Source organism: Peromyscus maniculatus, chromosome 10, assembly GCF_049852395.1.
Source record: "Peromyscus maniculatus bairdii isolate BWxNUB_F1_BW_parent chromosome 10, HU_Pman_BW_mat_3.1, whole genome shotgun sequence".
In the NCBI taxonomy this organism is placed as follows: Eukaryota; Metazoa; Chordata; class Mammalia; order Rodentia; family Cricetidae; genus Peromyscus; species Peromyscus maniculatus.
Window position 1 is genome coordinate 2,332,258 of NC_134861.1, and position 19,017 is coordinate 2,351,274.

Below are 19,017 nucleotides of genomic sequence, written 5' to 3' on the forward strand. Positions count from 1 at the left end.
TCCCAGGACTCTGGAGGCAGCAGCAGGCAGATCAATATGAGTCTGAGGCCAGCATGGTCTACTTAGTGAGCTCCAGGCCAGCCAGGGGTACATAGTGAATTAAGGAGGTTAAGTTATGTTGTATTTATGAAGGGGTCTGCATATCTTCCTGATGCATCAGTACTTCACAAGCATCTGTTAAGTCATTAAATGTAGCTGAAACATTTGGGAGAGGAAGGAACACTCCATGTGTTCCCTGTCCTTAATTTAAAGTATCTCATTTAGGCCTTTTAATCATGTCACCTGTGGCCCGTATAAGTTAAGAGCCTTTGGGACCCTCAACATTTAATGCCATAAGCTTTGAAGCCTGCTGTGCTGAAATATGCATGGATGAAACTGTTCACCCAGAATGTGGGAACCTCAGGTAAGTTGCCATTCGCCCTCCAGAGGAATGTATGAGTTTAGGAAATTGTTTTAGGACTGTTTTTGCACGCTCCCCCCACACACCCCCCAACCCCCCAATAACCCATCTAAAAAGAAAGACCTTTTATAATCAACTTCCATTCTGCATAGTGGCAGTGCAAAGAGGGAACAGCCTTCCAGGGGGCTGCTCCCACTCTTGAGTCAGATCCAGGGTAGCCTAACATACTGTTTTCTTATCCCTGGCCCTTAGTCTTGAGCTGAGGTGTGCTAGTGTATCTCTCGGTAGATGGGTGTGAAGGTTGAGCACCCAGCTGGCTCTGGTAGGTGGCTGCTCCTGTAAACTGGTAATGCTCTGGTACCTGAGACCTAGGACTCCTGATCCCTTTGTCTTTCCTGCCAGTCAGAACTTAAGGAGAAACTCACCTCCTTAGTTCCTGTGGAGCTCTGTGCAGTGCAGGGGAATTCACACAAACGCACCACTCCTGTCTGTGGGTCTCCTTGAGGTTAGACCTTGCTCCTAGCCTTTCCCGAGCTAGTTTGTCATGAACAAATTGTGTTCTTGGCTGAGATGTAGTCTGGTGGAGCCACTGCTTCTTTGAGGATGCTAAAGGCCTCATCAGAACTCTGTGAAACCTGGGGGACCCCACGAGACTTTCTCAAGAATGCTGTGGGTGCTAGATACAGAAGACTTGATGGGGCCTGTTCAGCTTAGAACAGAGCCTGGTCTGCATTAAGTGCTAGTTTTAAAGGTGTGATCCTCCTCTCCTGTACTGACTCTGTGATTTATGTGACTCCAGGCGTGGCTGAGTAGAAACAAGCCATGGGTGCTTTGCCCTTAGAATAAGGACCTGGTAATCAGGTAGAGCTGCGCTGAGGGGAGGTGTGGCAGCTAAAGTGGGTGTACTGCCCTGTCCTTTGATGGTCAGAGAGAACAGCAGTGTTCCCTTGCTGATGGTGCCAGGAAGCCCCTTTCCCCAGGAACATCCAGAGAGGAGCTGGGTCAGAAAGGCCTGCTTGGGTCCATATCCTTTATGTGAGGGGCGGTCCCCAGGAATGGTGCTAGGGCCTGTTCTGCAGCCACCAGGGAGGAGATTTTCTTCTCTGAGGACAAAACTAAATCATTTGGTCTAGGCTTCAGAATTTATTTATTTATTTATTTATTTATTTATTTATTTATTTATTTATTTATTTTTTGGTGAAGATTCTGGCCATGTTCTAAGTCTTGGATTTTGGGGAGGAGGAAATCACATGGTTGCTCTGGATTAGACAGTCTCACATAGCCCTTTCCATATCACTGGTAGAGTCTCTTCTTTGTCACTTGTCTTACACTAAGAACTGCCCTATGGGGTGACAGTTGGGCAGTTCCAGATGTTCAGGCAGTTTCCTCCTTGCTTCCTGCAGAGCACATGAAACTCACGTGGTCTTGCTATGCGGGTTAAAAACGGCCTTCCTCTTATGCCTGCTTCATATCTTGTGTGTTTTTCTCTAGTCCGGAAAGTGGTGACTAATCACCGTTTACCCTGCGTTTTGTGCCTCCTCTGGCAGTATGCTTCTTCCTCCCTAGATGGGCTCAGCCAGTGCCCGAGTCTGCCCAGGCTAGAGTGGTTGCTGCAGGCAGATTGTGTCGCTCTGGTGTTACTCACATAGATGTCATAAAATGAACATAGGGACATTGTTTCCTTTTGCTGACTTTCTGGATGGTGGTTCCCACTGTCAGATCTGCATGTAACCTGTGTTACTGGGTGGGTTGCCCAGTTACCAAGACTCAGTGGGATTTTCCTACTTGTATTGCTCTGGCTAAATGCTTCTTAGATATAACCCAGATTTTAGTTGAATGTGCACGCATGGGACCGTCCTGGAAACCTTCCCACTTGAGGACTTGGCTGTTAGTAATTAATTCAGCACGTACTTTTTAAAATCCTTAATCCATGGTAGGCATGTGGCCAGACACTGAAATCTAGAAATGAGTAGAGCTGTTCCTGCTCTGAAGTCTGGGAATCTGGTGGCAAGAAACAGGAAATAGTTGTAGAATCCCATCATTTTAGGTAGGGTGTGGCAGAAGAGCATAGAAAGAGCTCCACAGCTTCTTGAAGGGGCTTGCAAGGGTGGGGGGTAGGGTTGGGGGAGCTGTGTAGAGGGAGGAGGTGGCTGGTGGGAGCTCCCTGTGCCTCAACCCCTTGCTGGATTCCAAAGCCCCCCGATGACCTTGCTGGCAGGAGCTCTCTGCTCCGCACAGTGGCCCCAGTTGGATTGCGTGTTGAAAGGTGGGGAAGACAGATGAGAGGAGGGCCTTTGAGTCTGCTTAGTGTGGGGATTTCTGGCTCAGTCTCAGTTTAGAAGGCATGTGACCAGGAGGCAGGCCACTTGCTGTAGGCCAGCTTCCAAAGTTCACCTACAGCCTCGTCTCAAAAGCATGCGCCTTGTTTGTGCAGCCTTCCCCTTTCTGGGGCACTGGCAGAAGGTGGGAGGCCCGGAGTGTGACCTCTGCTTTTATGGCATTGGTAGCACCAGGTCGAAAGGCTCAAGGACCAGGTAGCCTTGGCCCTTTGCAGAAGTTGTTTCTAGAGTATTGTCTTCATTAGGGTTACTAGTGCTGTGACAAAGCATCATGACCAAAAAGCAAGTTGAAGAAGAAAGGGTTTATTTGGCTTACACTTTCATATTGCTGTTCATTGTCGAAGAAATCAGGACAGGAACTCAAACAGGGCAGGAACCTGGAGGCAGGAGCTGATGGAGAGACCATGAAGGGGTACTGTTTATTGGCCTGCTCCCCCTAGCTTGCTCAGCCTGCTTTCTAGGACCACCAGCCCAGGAATGGCATCATCCACAATGCTCTAGGCCCTCCTTCATCGATCACTAATTAAGAAAATGCCTTACATCTTATGGAGGCATTTCCTCATTTTAGATTCCCTCCTTTCAGATAACTATTGTTTGTATGTCGACATCAGACCAGGCAGCACAAGTATGTTGCAAGCTGGAGCATTCTTTCCCCTTAGGCTTATTTCCTCAAGACTGACACTGTGTTCCTGAGGCTTCATGAATCACCAGAGGCCTCAGAGTTCATCTTTTTTTTTTCCCCTGTAAGAGGCCTCAGGGTCAGGGAACACCTTGGCTCAGAGCTCAAAGCCCTACTTTCTTCCCCACTTCTTGACTAGGTTTGGAGGAGGGACCTTGGAACCAGTTCTATGAACACGATGCCGCTGTCTGAATGAGATGGCTTCTCACCCCACAGGCAGCAGTATGCACCTTATGTTTGCCCAGGTACAGACTTCTGTGCACTCTAGGAGCAGAATCTCTTGTTAACAGTTGAACAGCATCTCTTGGGGGCACTTTGGCCCGATGTGGCTAGAAAACAAAGATCTATGTATATGGAGCAAGCACCTGTGAGGTCAGGTGGCCTGCTTCACCACACCTCTTGTTTCTTTTGTCTCCAGACCAGCCTGTAGTATAGTATTGCCGGGGTTCATTGCTGGGGAAGCCGGAAGTTGAGGCTCAGAAAGGTTAAGCACCTCTCCTGAGGTCACCCCAGCCGGTAAGTGGCAGAGTCAGAATTTCAGCTGTGCATGTCAAGATTTCCTCTTTTGACCAAGGCTCTGTGCCAATTTGATCTGTTGGAGGCTGATGATGCTTTAATATCTAGTAACCTTTGCCTTTGACAAAGATTAGCTCTTAACTTTGTGATAAAATGTTTTTTATTGTATTTTTGCTTTAGTTAAAAAGAGTGCAACTTCCAGTTGGCATATATTTGAATCTACTTTTTGTGATTCTTTCCCCCCCCCTCCCTCCCCGGCCCCTCCAAGCTGAGGACCAGGAACCCAGGGCCTTGTGCTTGCTAGGCAAGCCTCTAACACTGAGCTAAATCCCCAACCCCTTGTGATTCTTATTCCTCTCTCTCTTTCAAGACAGGGTTTCTTTGTTTAGTCCTTTCTGTCCTGGAACTCACTTTGTAGATCTCAGGCTGGCCTTGAACTCAGAAGTCCACCTGCCTCTGCTCCCAAGTGCTGGGATTAAAGGCGTGGGCCACCACCGCCAGGCTGTGATTCTTGTTTCTTTTTTTTTTTTTTTTGGTTTTTTGAGACAGTTTCTCTGCGTAGCTTTGTGCCTTTCCTGGAGCTCACTTGGTAGCCCAGGCTGGCCTCGAACTCACAGAGATCCGCCTGGCTCTGCCTCCCGAGTGCTGGGATTAAAGGCGTGCGCCACCACCGCCCGGCGATTCTTATTTCTTAACAACAGTTGGTTAGGTTTCCCCACAGCAGGAAACACAGAGATGGTGCTCGATGTCCTTGAGGGGTACATGGCTGCTGGACTCAGGGTGGACATCAGGGCAGTGCGAGCCATGAAAATGAAAAGGTGTTCAACTCCTGCTGAGGTGATGCCCAGATCCTTGTGGAGAATGAACCGACTTTTTGTCTGTAGGTTTAAAAACTTATTTTCAGCCTGTATATAATTTTGTTTCTGTAACAAACTAAATTTGCCTGTGTTTTTCTTGTGGTGTGGTGCACTGCGGTTCTAACTTGTAAGAAAAATGGGTTATCAGTCAGTACAACTCTGGAGTTAAATGAACCTTCCTTTCAGGTCCATAGTTTTCTGTGGCTCAGTCTATTTCTGAATTTCACCTTTCCATTCACTCCCTCCTGCTTCTATTTTTGTTCTTCGCTGCTCTGTCTGACTGACTCCTTCAGTTTCTGGGAGGGGGAGATTGCTTCCCTTCCCCCTTTTTGTTTTTATCAATTTGCTTGCTGCACTTAAGGAGACTGGCTTCCTGAGGGCTGCAGGAGGCTCTTTGTAGAAGCTAGGCTCCCCCCTAACAGATGAACTGCTGTGTCTGCTGTGCCTTGGAGCCTTCAGCAACTTCTTGTTTGATGGTAGCAGCTGCCCATTCATCACTTTCCTTGGTACTTAATTTTTCCAAGGTTGTCTGTAGTGGGGTTACAGTCCAGGAGTGGCCGGAGTCTGGAGTTCTGGTCCTTATGCTCTACTCTGTGGTCAGGTTACAGTGTACCATCTGATCTCTTTAGTTTTGACATTTTAAAAGAAAACAAGAAGGTAACCTTTCACAGGTGAGGGTTGACAATGTGCTAGGGATTGTGTTCCTCAGACTGAAATTTTTCTCCTGGCTTGTGCCTGCCTCTTTGGCCAGAGAACTCTGGACATGGCTTTTGAGGTATGTGTGTGGCCAGTGCTTTAGACTCTTCTCTCAAGCATTGGTCGTTGCTTTTCTATTATTAACATATCTTCACTGAACTAGCCTCCTTTCCTGAGTTTAAGGAGCCTGTTCCAAGCCGATTAAAACTAGGCATGACCTTCCCTTCTGACCCCAAATTCTACCTCTCTAGCTAAGTCTGACCTTGAACTGTTCTGAGTGCTTGGCTTCTGTTGTAAAGGAATAGCATGCCCTGTCATGGACTTGAGTGAGCATGGTAGTGCTGTGGAAAGGTATGGCCAGTTGGGGTATACTTGGGCAGTCTTACTGCAGATGGCGTGTTTGTGTGTGTGTGTGTAATTCCCTTTGCCGTTTTTCTCTTATGAAGTTGTGAGACAGCATAAAAACCAAGCTAATGACTAGGATTGAGCCCATGGCTTTGCTCAGTCTATCTAGCCAAGTGCCATTGCTGAACTATATTTCCATGGCAGCACTAATTCACATCTTTTGGTCAGAGGTATCCCATTTGTAGTTTGTCCCCTGTGTTATCATTGTACCGCAGTGACAGAACGTCTGAGATAAACAACTTGTAAGAATGGAAGGCTTGTTTCAGAGATTTCTTCAGTCCATGTCCTTTGGCCCTGTTGCTTTGGGCCCAGGGAAGCACACAATGTCATAATAGGAGCAGGTGAAGAATCCTGATTATTTTGTGGCATCCAGGAAACAAGGCAATCAAAAGGAAGGGCTTGGGGTCTAAATATGAACTTTAGGGGTGTACCTCCAATGATCTAACTTCATCCAACCTCCTAAAGGCTCCACCATCCATCCATCCATCTAGTTGCACGGTAGTCTTGGGACCAAGCATTCAACATGTGGGCATACAAGATACAGATTGTAGCGTATTCCCACAAGAACATTTCCTTCCTACCCAGCACAGTTCTTGGGCCTCCATTGCTGGCCTGGATGCCAGAGATGTGACTAGGGTGATAGAGCTGAGGATGACACTGGTTGCTACCCCTAGGTGATCTTGTGTGTGGGTTATGCCGGCTAGTTCATGTCATGAGAATGTGTTCAAAACTCTTGTTCTGGGCCTCAGAACTTGAATGTATAGGACATTTTCTTTAATTCTTTTTGACATGGGTTATCACACAGGCTGGTTTCAAATTCACAAGCTTCATGCCTAAGTCTCCCAGCACTGGTTTTACAAGTATGTGCCACTAAACACAACTTGTAGGACTTTTTCAAAGGCATCCTTTTTAGCAAGACAACCCAACCTTTGGAGCTGTGTGTCCAAAGATGCCCGAGGAATGGTATCTTTGGATTTATATACCCGTTTTTAATTTCCATGTCTGTGTTTCTCTAGTTTCTTCTTGGACCAAGATGACTGATGGAAACCTCTCCACCTCTATGAATGGTGTAGCATTGATGGGCATTCTAGATGGTCGGCCAGGAGATTCCCTTCAGGACCTGCAGCACCTGAGTGTTAAGGCACCCATTTCCCTTTCAGTGCCTGACTATGGACCCACGCTAAAACTTGGTACTTTGGAAGATCGACACAGCCTTCAGTCAGTAGACTCAGGCATTCCTACCCTGGAGATTGGCAACCCGGAGCCTGTCCCCTGCAGCGTGGTCCACGTGAAGAGAAAGCAGTCTGAGTCAGAGGTCATCCCTGAGCGGGCCTTCCAGAGTGCATGCCCCCTGCCGTCCTGTGCACCCTCGGCTCCCACCAGCAGTGAACAGGAGCAAGTTGTGCGGAAGTCTTCTACATTTCCCAGGACAGGCTATGACTCAGTGAAACTCTATAGCCCCACCTCCAAAGCCCTGAGCCGAAGTGACAATGTCTCTGTCTGCAGTGTGTCTAGTCTCGGCACAGAGCTGTCAACTACATTGTCGGTCAGCAATGAGGACATCTTGGACCTCATGGTCACAAGCAATTCCAGCGCCATTGTGACCCTAGAGAATGATGATGACCCACAGTTTATTGATGTCACTCTGAGCTCCATCAAGGAAACCAGTGACTTACAGCAGCAGGATTGTGTTGCTGAGACTGAGGAGGGGAAGAAATTGAAACTATTCCAGCCATTCAGTCACTTCTTTACAAGGTAACACTTTTGCTCTTTGGAACAGAGCTAGGGCATCAGATGCAGACCTGTTGCCTTGTGCTTCCTGCTCTAACTGTAGTGTGTCTCCTGTGCATTATTAAGAGCTGTGTCCTACAGACAGGGGTACCATTCCCCTGTGCCTCAGAGTACCGTGGAGTAGCATGTGGCCATGTCTGCTACTGAATCAGCTGGCTGGCTTCTCACTGCCATCTCCTGCTTCTGTGTCCTTGGCTCACTTGAACATTCTTTGTTGCTTCTTGGCCTCCTGCCTTTTGTGGGTGGGGTTGCCCACAGGTGGTTATTACCCTTACTTTGCCATTCACTAATTACTTCAGTTTCTTGGGTCAGGCAAAAGGATGCTGTTGAGAGTGGTACCAGCATTAGCAACTCTGTTTCTAATACTTCTCCTAGTGGCAGACACTGGGGCTGGCATTTCCAAGTGCTCCAGTCACTTCCAGGGCACCTGCCTGGGCCTTTTCATGTGTTCTGGCCTTGGCCCCGCTGTTGAGGCTTGTGCCGTGGCCACCGTGCAGCCACACAATCCTTATTGTGTTGGTCCTGTCATGTGCACCCTTCCTTGAGTGCCTTGTCACCCAGGTCCCCAACAAGCCTATTGGGCTTCCTGTGTGTCCTCTAGAGCCCTGGGAGGAGAGATGCTTCCATTTTTGCTTCTTGTTTGTGTTGTTAGGCATTTATTTAGCAAGAGTCTGTCTAAGGTTCTGTTCTAGGCAGGTCATCTGGGAGTCACAGGGTGATAGACATGATCTTAGGTCATGTAGGGAGAAGGTCGAGTTGAGTTGTCTGTTGAGGCCTCTTCCCCTTTGGGGGAAATACCTTCATTTTGCAGTTTCTGACCCTCTTATTCCTTGGTTCCTGCCTGTTTATCTTTATCCAGCTCTGACACTGTTATAGGGAGCCACACTGAAGCAGGTGGGACATAAAAACAAGTGAACCAAAGTGATATGGCAGTGCACTGAGCCTAGTTGTGCCCCTTCCCCCTTCTAGGCTCTCAAAGTCATAGAGCAGAGCTCCACCCTCGAGTTACTTTGAGGGACAGGGTCAGTGGGACACACACTGAACACCGACAAGTAAGTATAGCACAGAGAATGTTCAAGAATGCAGCCCAGAGCCTAGCCCAGGTGCTCAGAGTACTAGAGACTGCAACAGTGTTTGTGCAGGGAGGACCAGGGCTAGAACTGATCCTATGGGGATCCCAGGCCAGGCCATACCATCTTATGCCTTGTCTGCCCCCTCACGCTCCTGCATTCTGCTCTCTACAACCTCAGTGAGTTTATTATCTCTAAGATGTAGAGAGATATGTGTGGGTGGCATTGTGGGAAGCTGGTCTAGGAGAATATGGCTCCAGTTAGAGGAAGCAGTGGAGATGATCAGAGAGCTTCTGAACCTGACTTCTTGATGAGGTACCTACATGAGACAGGAACAGCGGAGCAATAGCTGTTCCATGGAACTGGTAGGCATAGCTACTATTTGTTCTTCCTCCACTTGCAGTAACATACACCTGTGTACCCAATTACTCTGAGCTGTAGACAGGTTCCTGCCTTCCTAGACACGGTGGGTGTTTTGGGAGGGTGGGCACTGCGGTTGGGAGCACTGGTTCAAGGCTCAGGTGGGCTGTGTTTATCGTCAGCTCTCCTTCATAACTGTGTGACCTTCGACAGCTTTAATGGGGAAAAATATTGCTCAAGTAAGTTCAAATAGCTAAGGCATCTAGTTTCCTGGGATTGCTTGAGTAGTAGCTTTTACTGGTTTGAGCAGACATATTTTGCTTCCTAATGCACTTGCGAGCTTTTGACCCCATACTGTACATTCATTAGTTGAACCCATTACCCAGTAACGTAGAGCAAGATTTCTGCACCAGGCACTGTTTATGTTTGAGATGGATACTTCCCTGTGGGCAGCTGTTCTGTGTTGCAACTATCCTGACCTCTGCCCAATAGATACTGGCACCAGCCTCCAGTTGTGAAGACCAAAATGTCTCTAGACATTATTGCCACATATCCTGGGGGTGGAGGTGGGTGCAGAAGAGTCGGGAGAATCACCAACCTTTCAGATGCACTGGGCTAACAGGTTTTAACTGTTGGTACTTAATCGCTTCCTCAAGGTCACGAGTGTCATTTGAGCAGAATCCTCAGTTTACATGGGAGAGCGGTGTTAAGGGATCCTGTGAATACAGTGTCGTGGAACCTACAGTAGAATTCAGTAGCATGCCTGTGATGTGGCTGTTTTCTCAGGCGATGGGGCTGTTTTCCATGAAGCCAAGGGTTTAATCTGCTAATCCACGCCAGTCTAGGAAGTAGTAATTAGCTTTCCCTGCTTACATCTTCTGTCATGTGGCCTTTTATTAAGCTCTCAGAGGAGGTGATCACAGAGGGTCATTTGCTAAAAATGTCCATTTGAAGGCAAAGCAGCAAAACAAAAACAAACAACAAAAAGAAAAGTAAAAGAAAGCCAGGAGGTGGTGGCACATGCCTTTAATCCCAGTACTCAGGAGTCAGAAGGCAGGTGGGTCTCTGACTTTGTCTACTAGTCACAGCCCTGCTCTACAGAGTGAGTTCTAGGACAGCCCAGGCTACACAGAGAAAGTCTGTCTCAAAAAACAAAACAAAACAACAACAACAACAAAATGAAGGCAAACAGACCTTGCCAAAGGAAGACATAGGGTAGAGATAGCCTTTGGGGATGCACTTGGCTGTGCTTAAAGGTCTGGTCTGGAACAATGGACTTTCTAGTCTGCTTCCTGGACTGGCAGAGAGCCCTTTGGGGGTACAGTCTGTGTCTGGCTAGCCTTGCTTCTACTTGTAATTCAGAGACAGAATGGGAAGACCATGGTGGTTTGAGAGCTGGGGCTGGGGAGTCTCACCGGCTCTGTCATCTTGTGCTGTGTGACCCTGAGAAAGTCATGTAACGCCTGCAGCCTCTAGTGTGAACCTGAGTGACCTAGGACTAACTGTTCCTCTAGAAAAGAGCTAATGAGAGAGGGATAGCCCGTAACTCAGGGTTAGAGCATTTGCCTAGTGCACACGAGGTCCTGGGTTCTATCCCCAGCACTGCAAAACAAATACAAAAACTACCCAAGTGAAGCGCTAATAATGCAAGTGTTAAATGAGGAAACAAGTTAACTCTTAAGGCAGAGTGTGCTCGATACCTACACTGTTTCTGGCCTGCTTTTCTGCTTTTGCTGGGGTTTCACATGTGGTTTCAGTGTTGTTTTTAAAAATTCTTCTGTGTCAAGATGTTTGCTACCACTGGTTTACAAGGGAATCTTCAGTTAGATACTTGCTGTGATATGAATATGTTTAACCACAGTTTTAGTTCTGTACAGAGCTTGGGATTTGATCCACTGGCTGGTGACCATAGAGTATGGTAAGGAGGAAATTTAGGGACAGGAGGCAGCTTATGAAGAAGAAGTGAATTTTTCCCCAGGAGCTGGGTGCACTTTTGTGTGCCTGGTGCTGTTCTTTCTTTGCATGGCTGCCTTTTTCAGGCGGCAGAGTAACGGGGAGTAGCATGAGGTGGGACCCTGGGCTGCCAGTTCATCCTTTGGGCTGCTTCAGGTTGCTTTCCTGGACTTTATTAGCTGCAGAGCAGAAGTCTGCTCCTGGTCTCTTGCTGCTAGATATGAATTAGGACCATCCCCCCATTTGTGGGGACATTGAGGCAGAAATGAGCTGCAGGCCATTTTTCTCCTCTTTTTGCTGTTCTCTGGTACCTACTGATGTTGTAGAGATTGGAGGCTTCCGTACAGCTTTGACAGTGTCTGTTTTCAGCTTCCTGGATGCTAAGAGTGTTGTCATGCAGGAGAGTTCTCTCTCTCTCTCTCTCTCTCTCTCTCTCTCTCTCTCTCTCTCTCTCTCTCTCCCCTCTCTCCCCTCTCTCCCCTCTCTCCCCTCTCTCCCCTCTCTCCCCTCTCTCCCCTCTCTCCCCTCTCTCCTCTCTCCTCTCCCCTCCTTCCCCTCTCTCCCCTCTCTCCCCTCTCTCCCCTCTCTCCTCTCTCCTCTCCCCTCCCTCCCCTCCCTCCCCTCCCTCCCCTCCCTCCCCTCCCTCCTCTCTCCTCTCCCCTCCCTCCCCTCCCTCCCCTCCCTCCCCTCCCTCCCCTCCCTCCCCTCTCTCCCCTCTCTCCCCTCTCCTCTCTCCTCTCTCCTCTCTCCTCTCTCTGATTCTGTAGACCAGACTGGAGATCACAACAGAGATCCGCCTGCTTCTGCCTCCCAAGTGCTGGGATTAAAGGCCTTCGTGCACTGCCACCACCATCCAGCACCTTCTGGGGTTTCTAGAGTTCAACAATTCCAGTAGCAGCTTCCATTTGCATCTCAGTTACATCAGTTTTGTGTTGCTCAGTGACCTATTCCTAGGAGCCAGGGGATCATTCATTCAGAACCAACTTCTTCATGTGATCTTGAAATCATCTTATTCCTTGTGTTAAATCCATTTCTGCTTTACATACCTAGATTTTTATTTTTTATTATTATTATTATTATTATTATTATTATTATTATTTTTTGGTATCTTGCACTGATTCAGGAACATATTGGTATTTTTTTTTTCTTGTATGCATGGAAATCATGGCAGAGGCTGATTAACTTGCCAGGGGATTTAGGGTTTGAGTCTTTGACCTTTAAGTTTATGATCTGCAAGACAGGAATAAGTTCACACTTTGTTATTGGGTGAAATGGGAAAGGGTGTACCTGGATGTGTATTAGCTGTATGGCTGACATAGTAATATTGATTTAGTTTTATGTTGTTTGACTTATTTTCTAATGCTATGACCATTTTGGAATTAGCACCAGTGAAATGAGAGGTTGTATTTGATTTATAATTACGACTTTTCTACATAATCTGTTTGCTAGTGCCCTATGTCTTTGAGCATTCTAGGTGTACCAGAACACTTGCTGTGTATTTGAGCTGCTACTGGTGTGTGCACATGCTTGTGTGTTGCTGAGATATCAAGGAAGGAGGGCTGGGCAATAGTTTCTTGACCTAGCTGTGTGATGGTGTCCTGTGGTCTTGGGTAAGGCAGACACTCGGGTGTAGCTAGAGTTTTTCTGCCTTGCCCACAGTCAGGACAAATCTCTGTCACCCGCCAGTCCCACAGCCGCTCAGACCCAACCAAGTAAACACAGAGACTTACATTGCTTACAAACTGTATGGCTGTGCAGGCTTCTTGCTAACTGTTCTTATAGCTTAAATTAATCCATTTTTATAAATCTATACCTTGCCACGTGGCTCGTGGCTTACCGGTGTCTTCACATGCTGCTTGTCATGGTGGCGGCTGGCAGTGTCTCCTTCCACCTTCCTGTTCTCTCAATTCTTCTCTCTGTTAGTCTCGCCTATACTTCCTGTCTGGCCACTGGCCAATCAGTGTTTTATTTATTGACCAATCAGAGCATTTGAAATACAGACCATCCCACAGCACTCGGGTTTAGTTATTGTGTGCTTGTCTGTGAAGTAAGCTGAGGTACTTAATCATGGGTCTGTGAGAACAAAAAGATCCTTCTCACATAATCAGCATGTTGAGTTCCAAGAGAAGGGAGACGATTTCAAGATGGGCAGGCTGCTGCAGAGGCCACTATGTCAGATCCCTCTGCTGTGGAGTGAGGATAGGAAGAAAAACAATAAGATAAAACAAAAACTAATAAATTGGAATAGGACAGAACAAACAGAAGGAAAAGAGCCTAAGGAAAGGCACATGAAACAGATAAAGACGCAGAGACTGCTTCTTTACACACAGGAATCCCATGAAAACACTAAACTGGAAGGTATAATATATATGCAAAGGACCTGTAGGGTAAAAAGAGAGAGAAAATATATATAAATAAAAAGTAAAAATAAAAAATAAGATAAAAAACAACAACCCTGACTTGATATTATAAGACAAGGAACCTACAATGATGCTGTTGAGTTTGTTTTCTGTTGGCCATCTATCTAGTGCTGGGCATTCAGCCTGCCCTTAACTGGAGTTTGATTCCCCAGTTGACAGTCCCTTAGGGAAAACTAAATTTTCATTTGCAAGTGGGTGTCAATTGGAGATATCTTCTGGGTTAGGAATGGGGGCGTGTGTCCACTTCTCCTTTTAGCTCTTGAGTCCATCTGGTACAGACCCATGTACATGCTGCCTCAGTCTCTGAGTTTATGTTCTTCTGTGGCTTTAGAGGGCATAGCTAATATTTTAAACCGGAGTGATATTTCTCTGTATGGATTTGGCGTAGTTTATCTATTTGCTCACTGAAGGGCATCTTAGTTCCTTCTAAGTTTAGGCATACATGAACAGTTGCTGTTGTAAAGATTCATGTGGGTGTAAGTTTTCAGATCTTTTGGGTACTTGCCAAGGAGTGCAATTGCTATACTGTATGATAAGCTTGTTTAGTGTTGAAGAAACTGCCTGTTTTCCAAAGTGGTTTCACGGTTTTCTATTCCTCGAGCAATGAATGAGAATTCCTGTTGCTTTGTCTCCTCGCCAGTGTTTGCTATTATCACTTCTTGTTGTATTGCTCTGGTTTTCTTGGTCAAGTAGAAAGCAGGGTCACTAGTTGACAATGTTCTGGGATAAAGTTTCTATAACAAAACACCATTGAAACGAATGGTTTGGAAACACCAATTCTGGAGGCTGGAAGTTCAAGACAGAGGTCCAGCAGATTTGGTATCCATTGACACACCAAGCTTGTTTTGATGGACAGTGTATTAGTTACTTTTCTTGTTGCTGTGAACAACTTAATGAAGGAAGGGTTTTATTTTGCCTCACAGCTTGTAGGTCCAGTAGTCCATCATGGCAGGGAAGGCATGGTGACAGGGGCAGGAGGCAGCTGGTCACATTGCATCTGAAGTCAGGAAGAGAGACAGGGGAGCCAATGGCATGGTGCTACTCATTCTCAGAGTGGGTCTTCCTTCTTCCATTAGGCCTTTCCAGAAATACCCTTAGAGATATACTAGGGATGTATTTCTATGGTGATCCTAAATCCCATCAAGTTATCAGTCAAGATTAACCATCCCAGACAGCCATCTTTAAAAAATATTTTAATATTTATTTTTATTATGTGGAAATTGGGGACATGGATGCCAGAGAAAGATGTATCCCTTGGAACTGGAGTTACAGGTAGTTGTTTACTGCCCGATGTGGATTCTGGGAACCACTTGGGTCCTCTGGAAAAAGAGCCAGCACTCTTAACCACTGAGCCATATCTCCAGCCCCAGTAGCCATTTTTGCTATACCCTCATGTGCCAAAGGGGCAAGTCAACTCTTTGGAGCCTTTTTTAAGTGGACACCAATTTCAGTCATGATGGCTCTTGCCTGAAATACTTCCCAAATCTGTCACTCAGTGCTGTCAACTTGGGGATTAGAATTTCAGCATGTGAATTTGGGGGTGGAGGACACATATGTTCAGGCCATAGCCGCAAGGGTGGAGTATTGGGTTTGAGGAGAGAGGTGGTGCTAGGGTTATCCTGAGAGATGGATGTTTGGGCAGAGAGGGAAACATTGCTGGGTCCTGCTGAGTGAGCGGAAACCAGTCAGTGTGCCTCTGGACTGCCTCAACCCCAGCTGTGTTCTCATGCGCAGGCGCTGGTGTGGGGTGGTGGTGTAGTTTTCTGAATATAGTGAAGTAAGCAAAATGTAAGAGTTTAGGATGCACTTAAGTGTGGTCACAGTGGTGAATTTTGATTTTGTGCTGGGTAGCATGGGTCCCTTGTGGGTGATGGACAGTGAAAAGAGGGGGTCAGAAGGAGCGTGGTGGCAACTTTGAGGTTGGTTGGTGTTTTCCGGCATGGACCTATTCCACTCAACTGGTGATTTCAGCTATGTTTGGAGACTAGCCAGAGAAGGTTGAGGAAAAGAGGCAAGGTGCCCTCGTTTTATACACACACACACACACACACACACACACACACACACACACACACACACACACACCTTATATGTTGGGGGGTGAGGAAGGCAGAATGCCATCTCAAGTTCCTTGTTTTTTTTTTTTTTTTTTTTTGGTTTTTCGAGACAGGGTTTCTCTGTGTAGCTTTGCGCCTTTCCTGGGACTCACTTGGTAGCCCAGGCTGGCCTCGAACTCACAGAGATCCACCTGGCTCTGCCTCCCGAGTGCTGGGATTAAAGGTGTGCGCCACCACCGCCTGGCTCAAGTTCCTTGTTCTAATTGGCACTGTTTCGGTGGGCAGGCCTTGGTAAGAGAGACCTCCTCATGGTTTAAGAAGATTCCATTCACCTGGCGGTGGTGGTGCAGGCCTTTAACCCCAGTACTCGGGAGGCAGAGGCAGGTGGATCTCTGTGAGTTTGAGACCAGCCTGGTCTCCAAAGTGAGTTCCAGGAAAGGTGCAAAGCTAAAGTTCGAGAAACTCCTTCTCGAAAAAGAAAAAAAAAAAAAAAGATTCCATTTATGAACAGCACCCATCTTTCAGGGAGAGGTTGGTTTGGGCTGAAGGGTGGTGCATGGTTCCTATGTCTGGGGGTAGGAGAGGACTTTGAATAGCCCTGAATGTAGGGCATGCAGATGTCCCTTATCAAGGGCCCACTAGTGACTGTAGTGCTCAGGAGGTATGTGGGTCACGGATGCTCGGGGTACTCTGCTCTTAGGTGGGCATAACTAAGCACTGTCCTCTAGAGAGGTCCAGGTTACTTTGGTAAGAAGAGAAGTAAACGTAACAGGAACTGCTCAGGAGGAACCTGGATCATCATCATGTGGTTGTGAGGTACTACTTCCTCTTCCTTAGTCCTGGTCCTCTCTAGGGACCCCACCCTTACTTCCAGCTGATTGTCTACACTTGGTGTTCCCTTGACATTCCCCACTAGGTAAGAGCCTATATAGCTTCCTCTCCCTAGGACAGCCTGCAGAAAGGAGGACTTAGTGACACTGTTTCTGTGCTTCTCTTGAGAGGCCACACCCCAGAGTCATGTATGCAAATGCTTAACCTAGCCAGCATGTTCTTTCCAGCTTTGGAGGTCTTCTGTGTACCCCAGGTAGCTCATCTCCTCAGTAGACCAGCCCATAGAGGGCGCATGTCATCACAAGCTGCCCTGCACTATTGCTTTGGCTGTTCTGCCGGGCCCTGTGTTTAGTTCCTTGGGTATTCTCTGTAGCAACGCTCAGCAGACTATCTGTCCTGATTGGAACCCATCACAGACAGCATGGGTCCTGCAGGAGGTGCCATGGAGGGAGAAAGCAGGTGTCAGGGAGGGTGGGGATGAGAAAACCGAAGAGGTTGTGTCTAGACGGGGTGGTTGGGGCTTGGGACTTGCTGAGCAGGTGACATTCAAGTACAGATTTGAGTTTGGGTAAAGGAGAGTGCTCTCCAAGGATATTGCAGGGACAGGGTTTCCGAGGCTGGTGGGCCTTGCCTCATTTATTACATGTCTATCTTGCAGTTGCTCAGGACCTGTGTCATCGCCTAAGCAGCCCACCAGCTCCTGGTCCCAGACACCCCCCCCCCCCCCCACCACCACCGATGCAGTTTGTACTCACTCAGCAAATTCACTCCTTCTGGTTGTCTGGAGTCTGCTTTGCAGAGGCTGGCCCTGTGCTAGCCAGTATGTTAGCCATTAGTTAAAACCAATTAAAATAACCTAAAATGGAAAATTGAGATCCTCAGCCTTACTAGCCACATTCAGGCACTCGGCAGCCATGTGGGAGTCAGGGGCTGCTGTATTGAATGGCTCAGATTGGGTACATTGCCACTGTGGTGGGAAATTCTGTTGTTGCCAGCCTACTCTAGAGGACAGCCTGTGACTTTATTTTTAAACTTGTCCCTTTGATGTATAAAAGCAACACACAGTGTTTGTTTAACCAGCACATCATAATAAAGGGGGTGAAGCTGAGAGAAACCTGCCGAGATCACCGTGTACAGGGCCAGGAGCATGCTGACATTGCTCTTGACCATCGGAGTTATCTCTAGCCCCTGTGTATACTATTAAAGCTTCTCTTTGTTGAACAGTATGCAGCAAATCTTTGGGCATCATTCTACTTTCATACCTACTAGAATTTTTCTTTATTTCCTTACAGACTTTTTATGAGTTTTAAACATTAAAAAACAAAATGGAGTAGACTAGTGCTGGGATCTGCCTCAAGAAGTAGGGTACATGCTTAGCAAGTGTGGGGTCCTGGATTCCATGCTCAGTACTGTAAGTGTGGGTTCCTGGGTTCCATGCTCAGTACTGTAAAAATAAAACAACAGTATCAACAACTAAAACCATAGGCTCATTCTATGGTTTGGTGTTCTACATTTTAGCTTAGAGAAAGCAGTCTATTACATAATTAAAAGCTGTTCATATACTTATTAATAATGTCTTTGTGGTCTTCCTCCCTATGAATCATTTACCTTCCCAACAATAAGGAAGGTAGGCTTTGTTTCTGCCATGTGTACTACAGCCTGCTTGGTCCGCATTTTAGATGATGAAATGGGGGATGGGTTTCCAGAATTGCTACTTTATGATCATTGTCCCTGACACTAGTCAGCTCTGACTGCACCCCTCCCCCCACCTTGCAGAGGTCACAGTGCTATATAGCCAGGGGCCTTAGTGATATATGCCAGGAGCCCTTTTCCCCCTTTGGAGAAAGTTTCTAGGCAGTGAACACCCAGACTCTGTTTTATGAATAATGATACTCCTAGCAATGGCCAGTGGCTGTTGGAATTTGCCATGGTTTTGCCATACTAACTAAACCTCCAGTTAGTATGATATGAGTTTGGAGAGGACTTTTCTTTGGTATACCTTGAACCTTCTCTTTTTCTCACAGACTCTGGCTCCAGTGCTCTGCTTCACACTTACTGCTTCTGCCTGAGGTTCTCTCTCCCTTCTACTCCTCCTTTCAGCATTGTTTTGTTTTTTTGAGACAGGGTTTCTCAGTGTAGTTTTGGCTTGTCCTGGAACGCGCTCTGTAGTCCAGGAATGCACTCTGTAGTCCAGGCTGGCCTTGAACTCAAAGATATCCACCTGCCTCTGCCTTCCAAGTACTGGGATTAAAGGCGTGCGCTGCCACCACCGCAGGGCCAATTGCAGTATTCTTAAGGGCTAGCACAACAGACACCCTTCTCTGAAGCTTCTCCAATGCTGAGGTGTTCCTACAGAGTACTGTACTCTTTCCTGTCTCATACAGGTCACTATAGACTAGAATTGTCACTCTGTCATTCTGCCCTATCTCCTTCAGGCCAGCTGTCCTGTCTCCTGCAGGCCAGCTGTAGTCTAGTACTGTCATGTGGCCTTGCTTTTTCTGTGAGCTCCTCAAGGACTGGGTCTAGGTCTTTGTCATTCCTGATCTCAGCTCTTCCCAGCTACCTTTCCTTAGTCTCGGAACATCAACAGCACATAGTCCAAACATGAGTATGGACTCATGTTTCTAGAGCCAGTGTAAATGA

General features: G+C 47.1%; 1 protein-coding gene across 10 annotated transcripts in view; it reads left to right on the forward strand.

The window, feature by feature from the left end:
* The window catches only part of Tbc1d14 (TBC1 domain family member 14), a 98,043-nt gene that overhangs the window by 8,339 nt on the left and 70,687 nt on the right, over window positions 1-19,017 (forward strand). For 6 of the 10 annotated variants that reach the window (XM_042285896.2, XM_076545705.1, XM_076545708.1 and 3 more), the window contains one exon: window positions 6,909-7,647. In XM_042285896.2, coding sequence (XP_042141830.2) covers window positions 6,909-7,647 — 739 coding nt within the window. Of the gene's footprint in view, window positions 1-269; window positions 404-3,557; window positions 3,664-3,836; window positions 3,935-6,908; window positions 7,648-19,017 lie in introns of those variants that run through there. The other 4 variants (XM_076545700.1, XM_076545706.1, XM_076545703.1 and 1 more) reach the window with 3 other exon arrangements.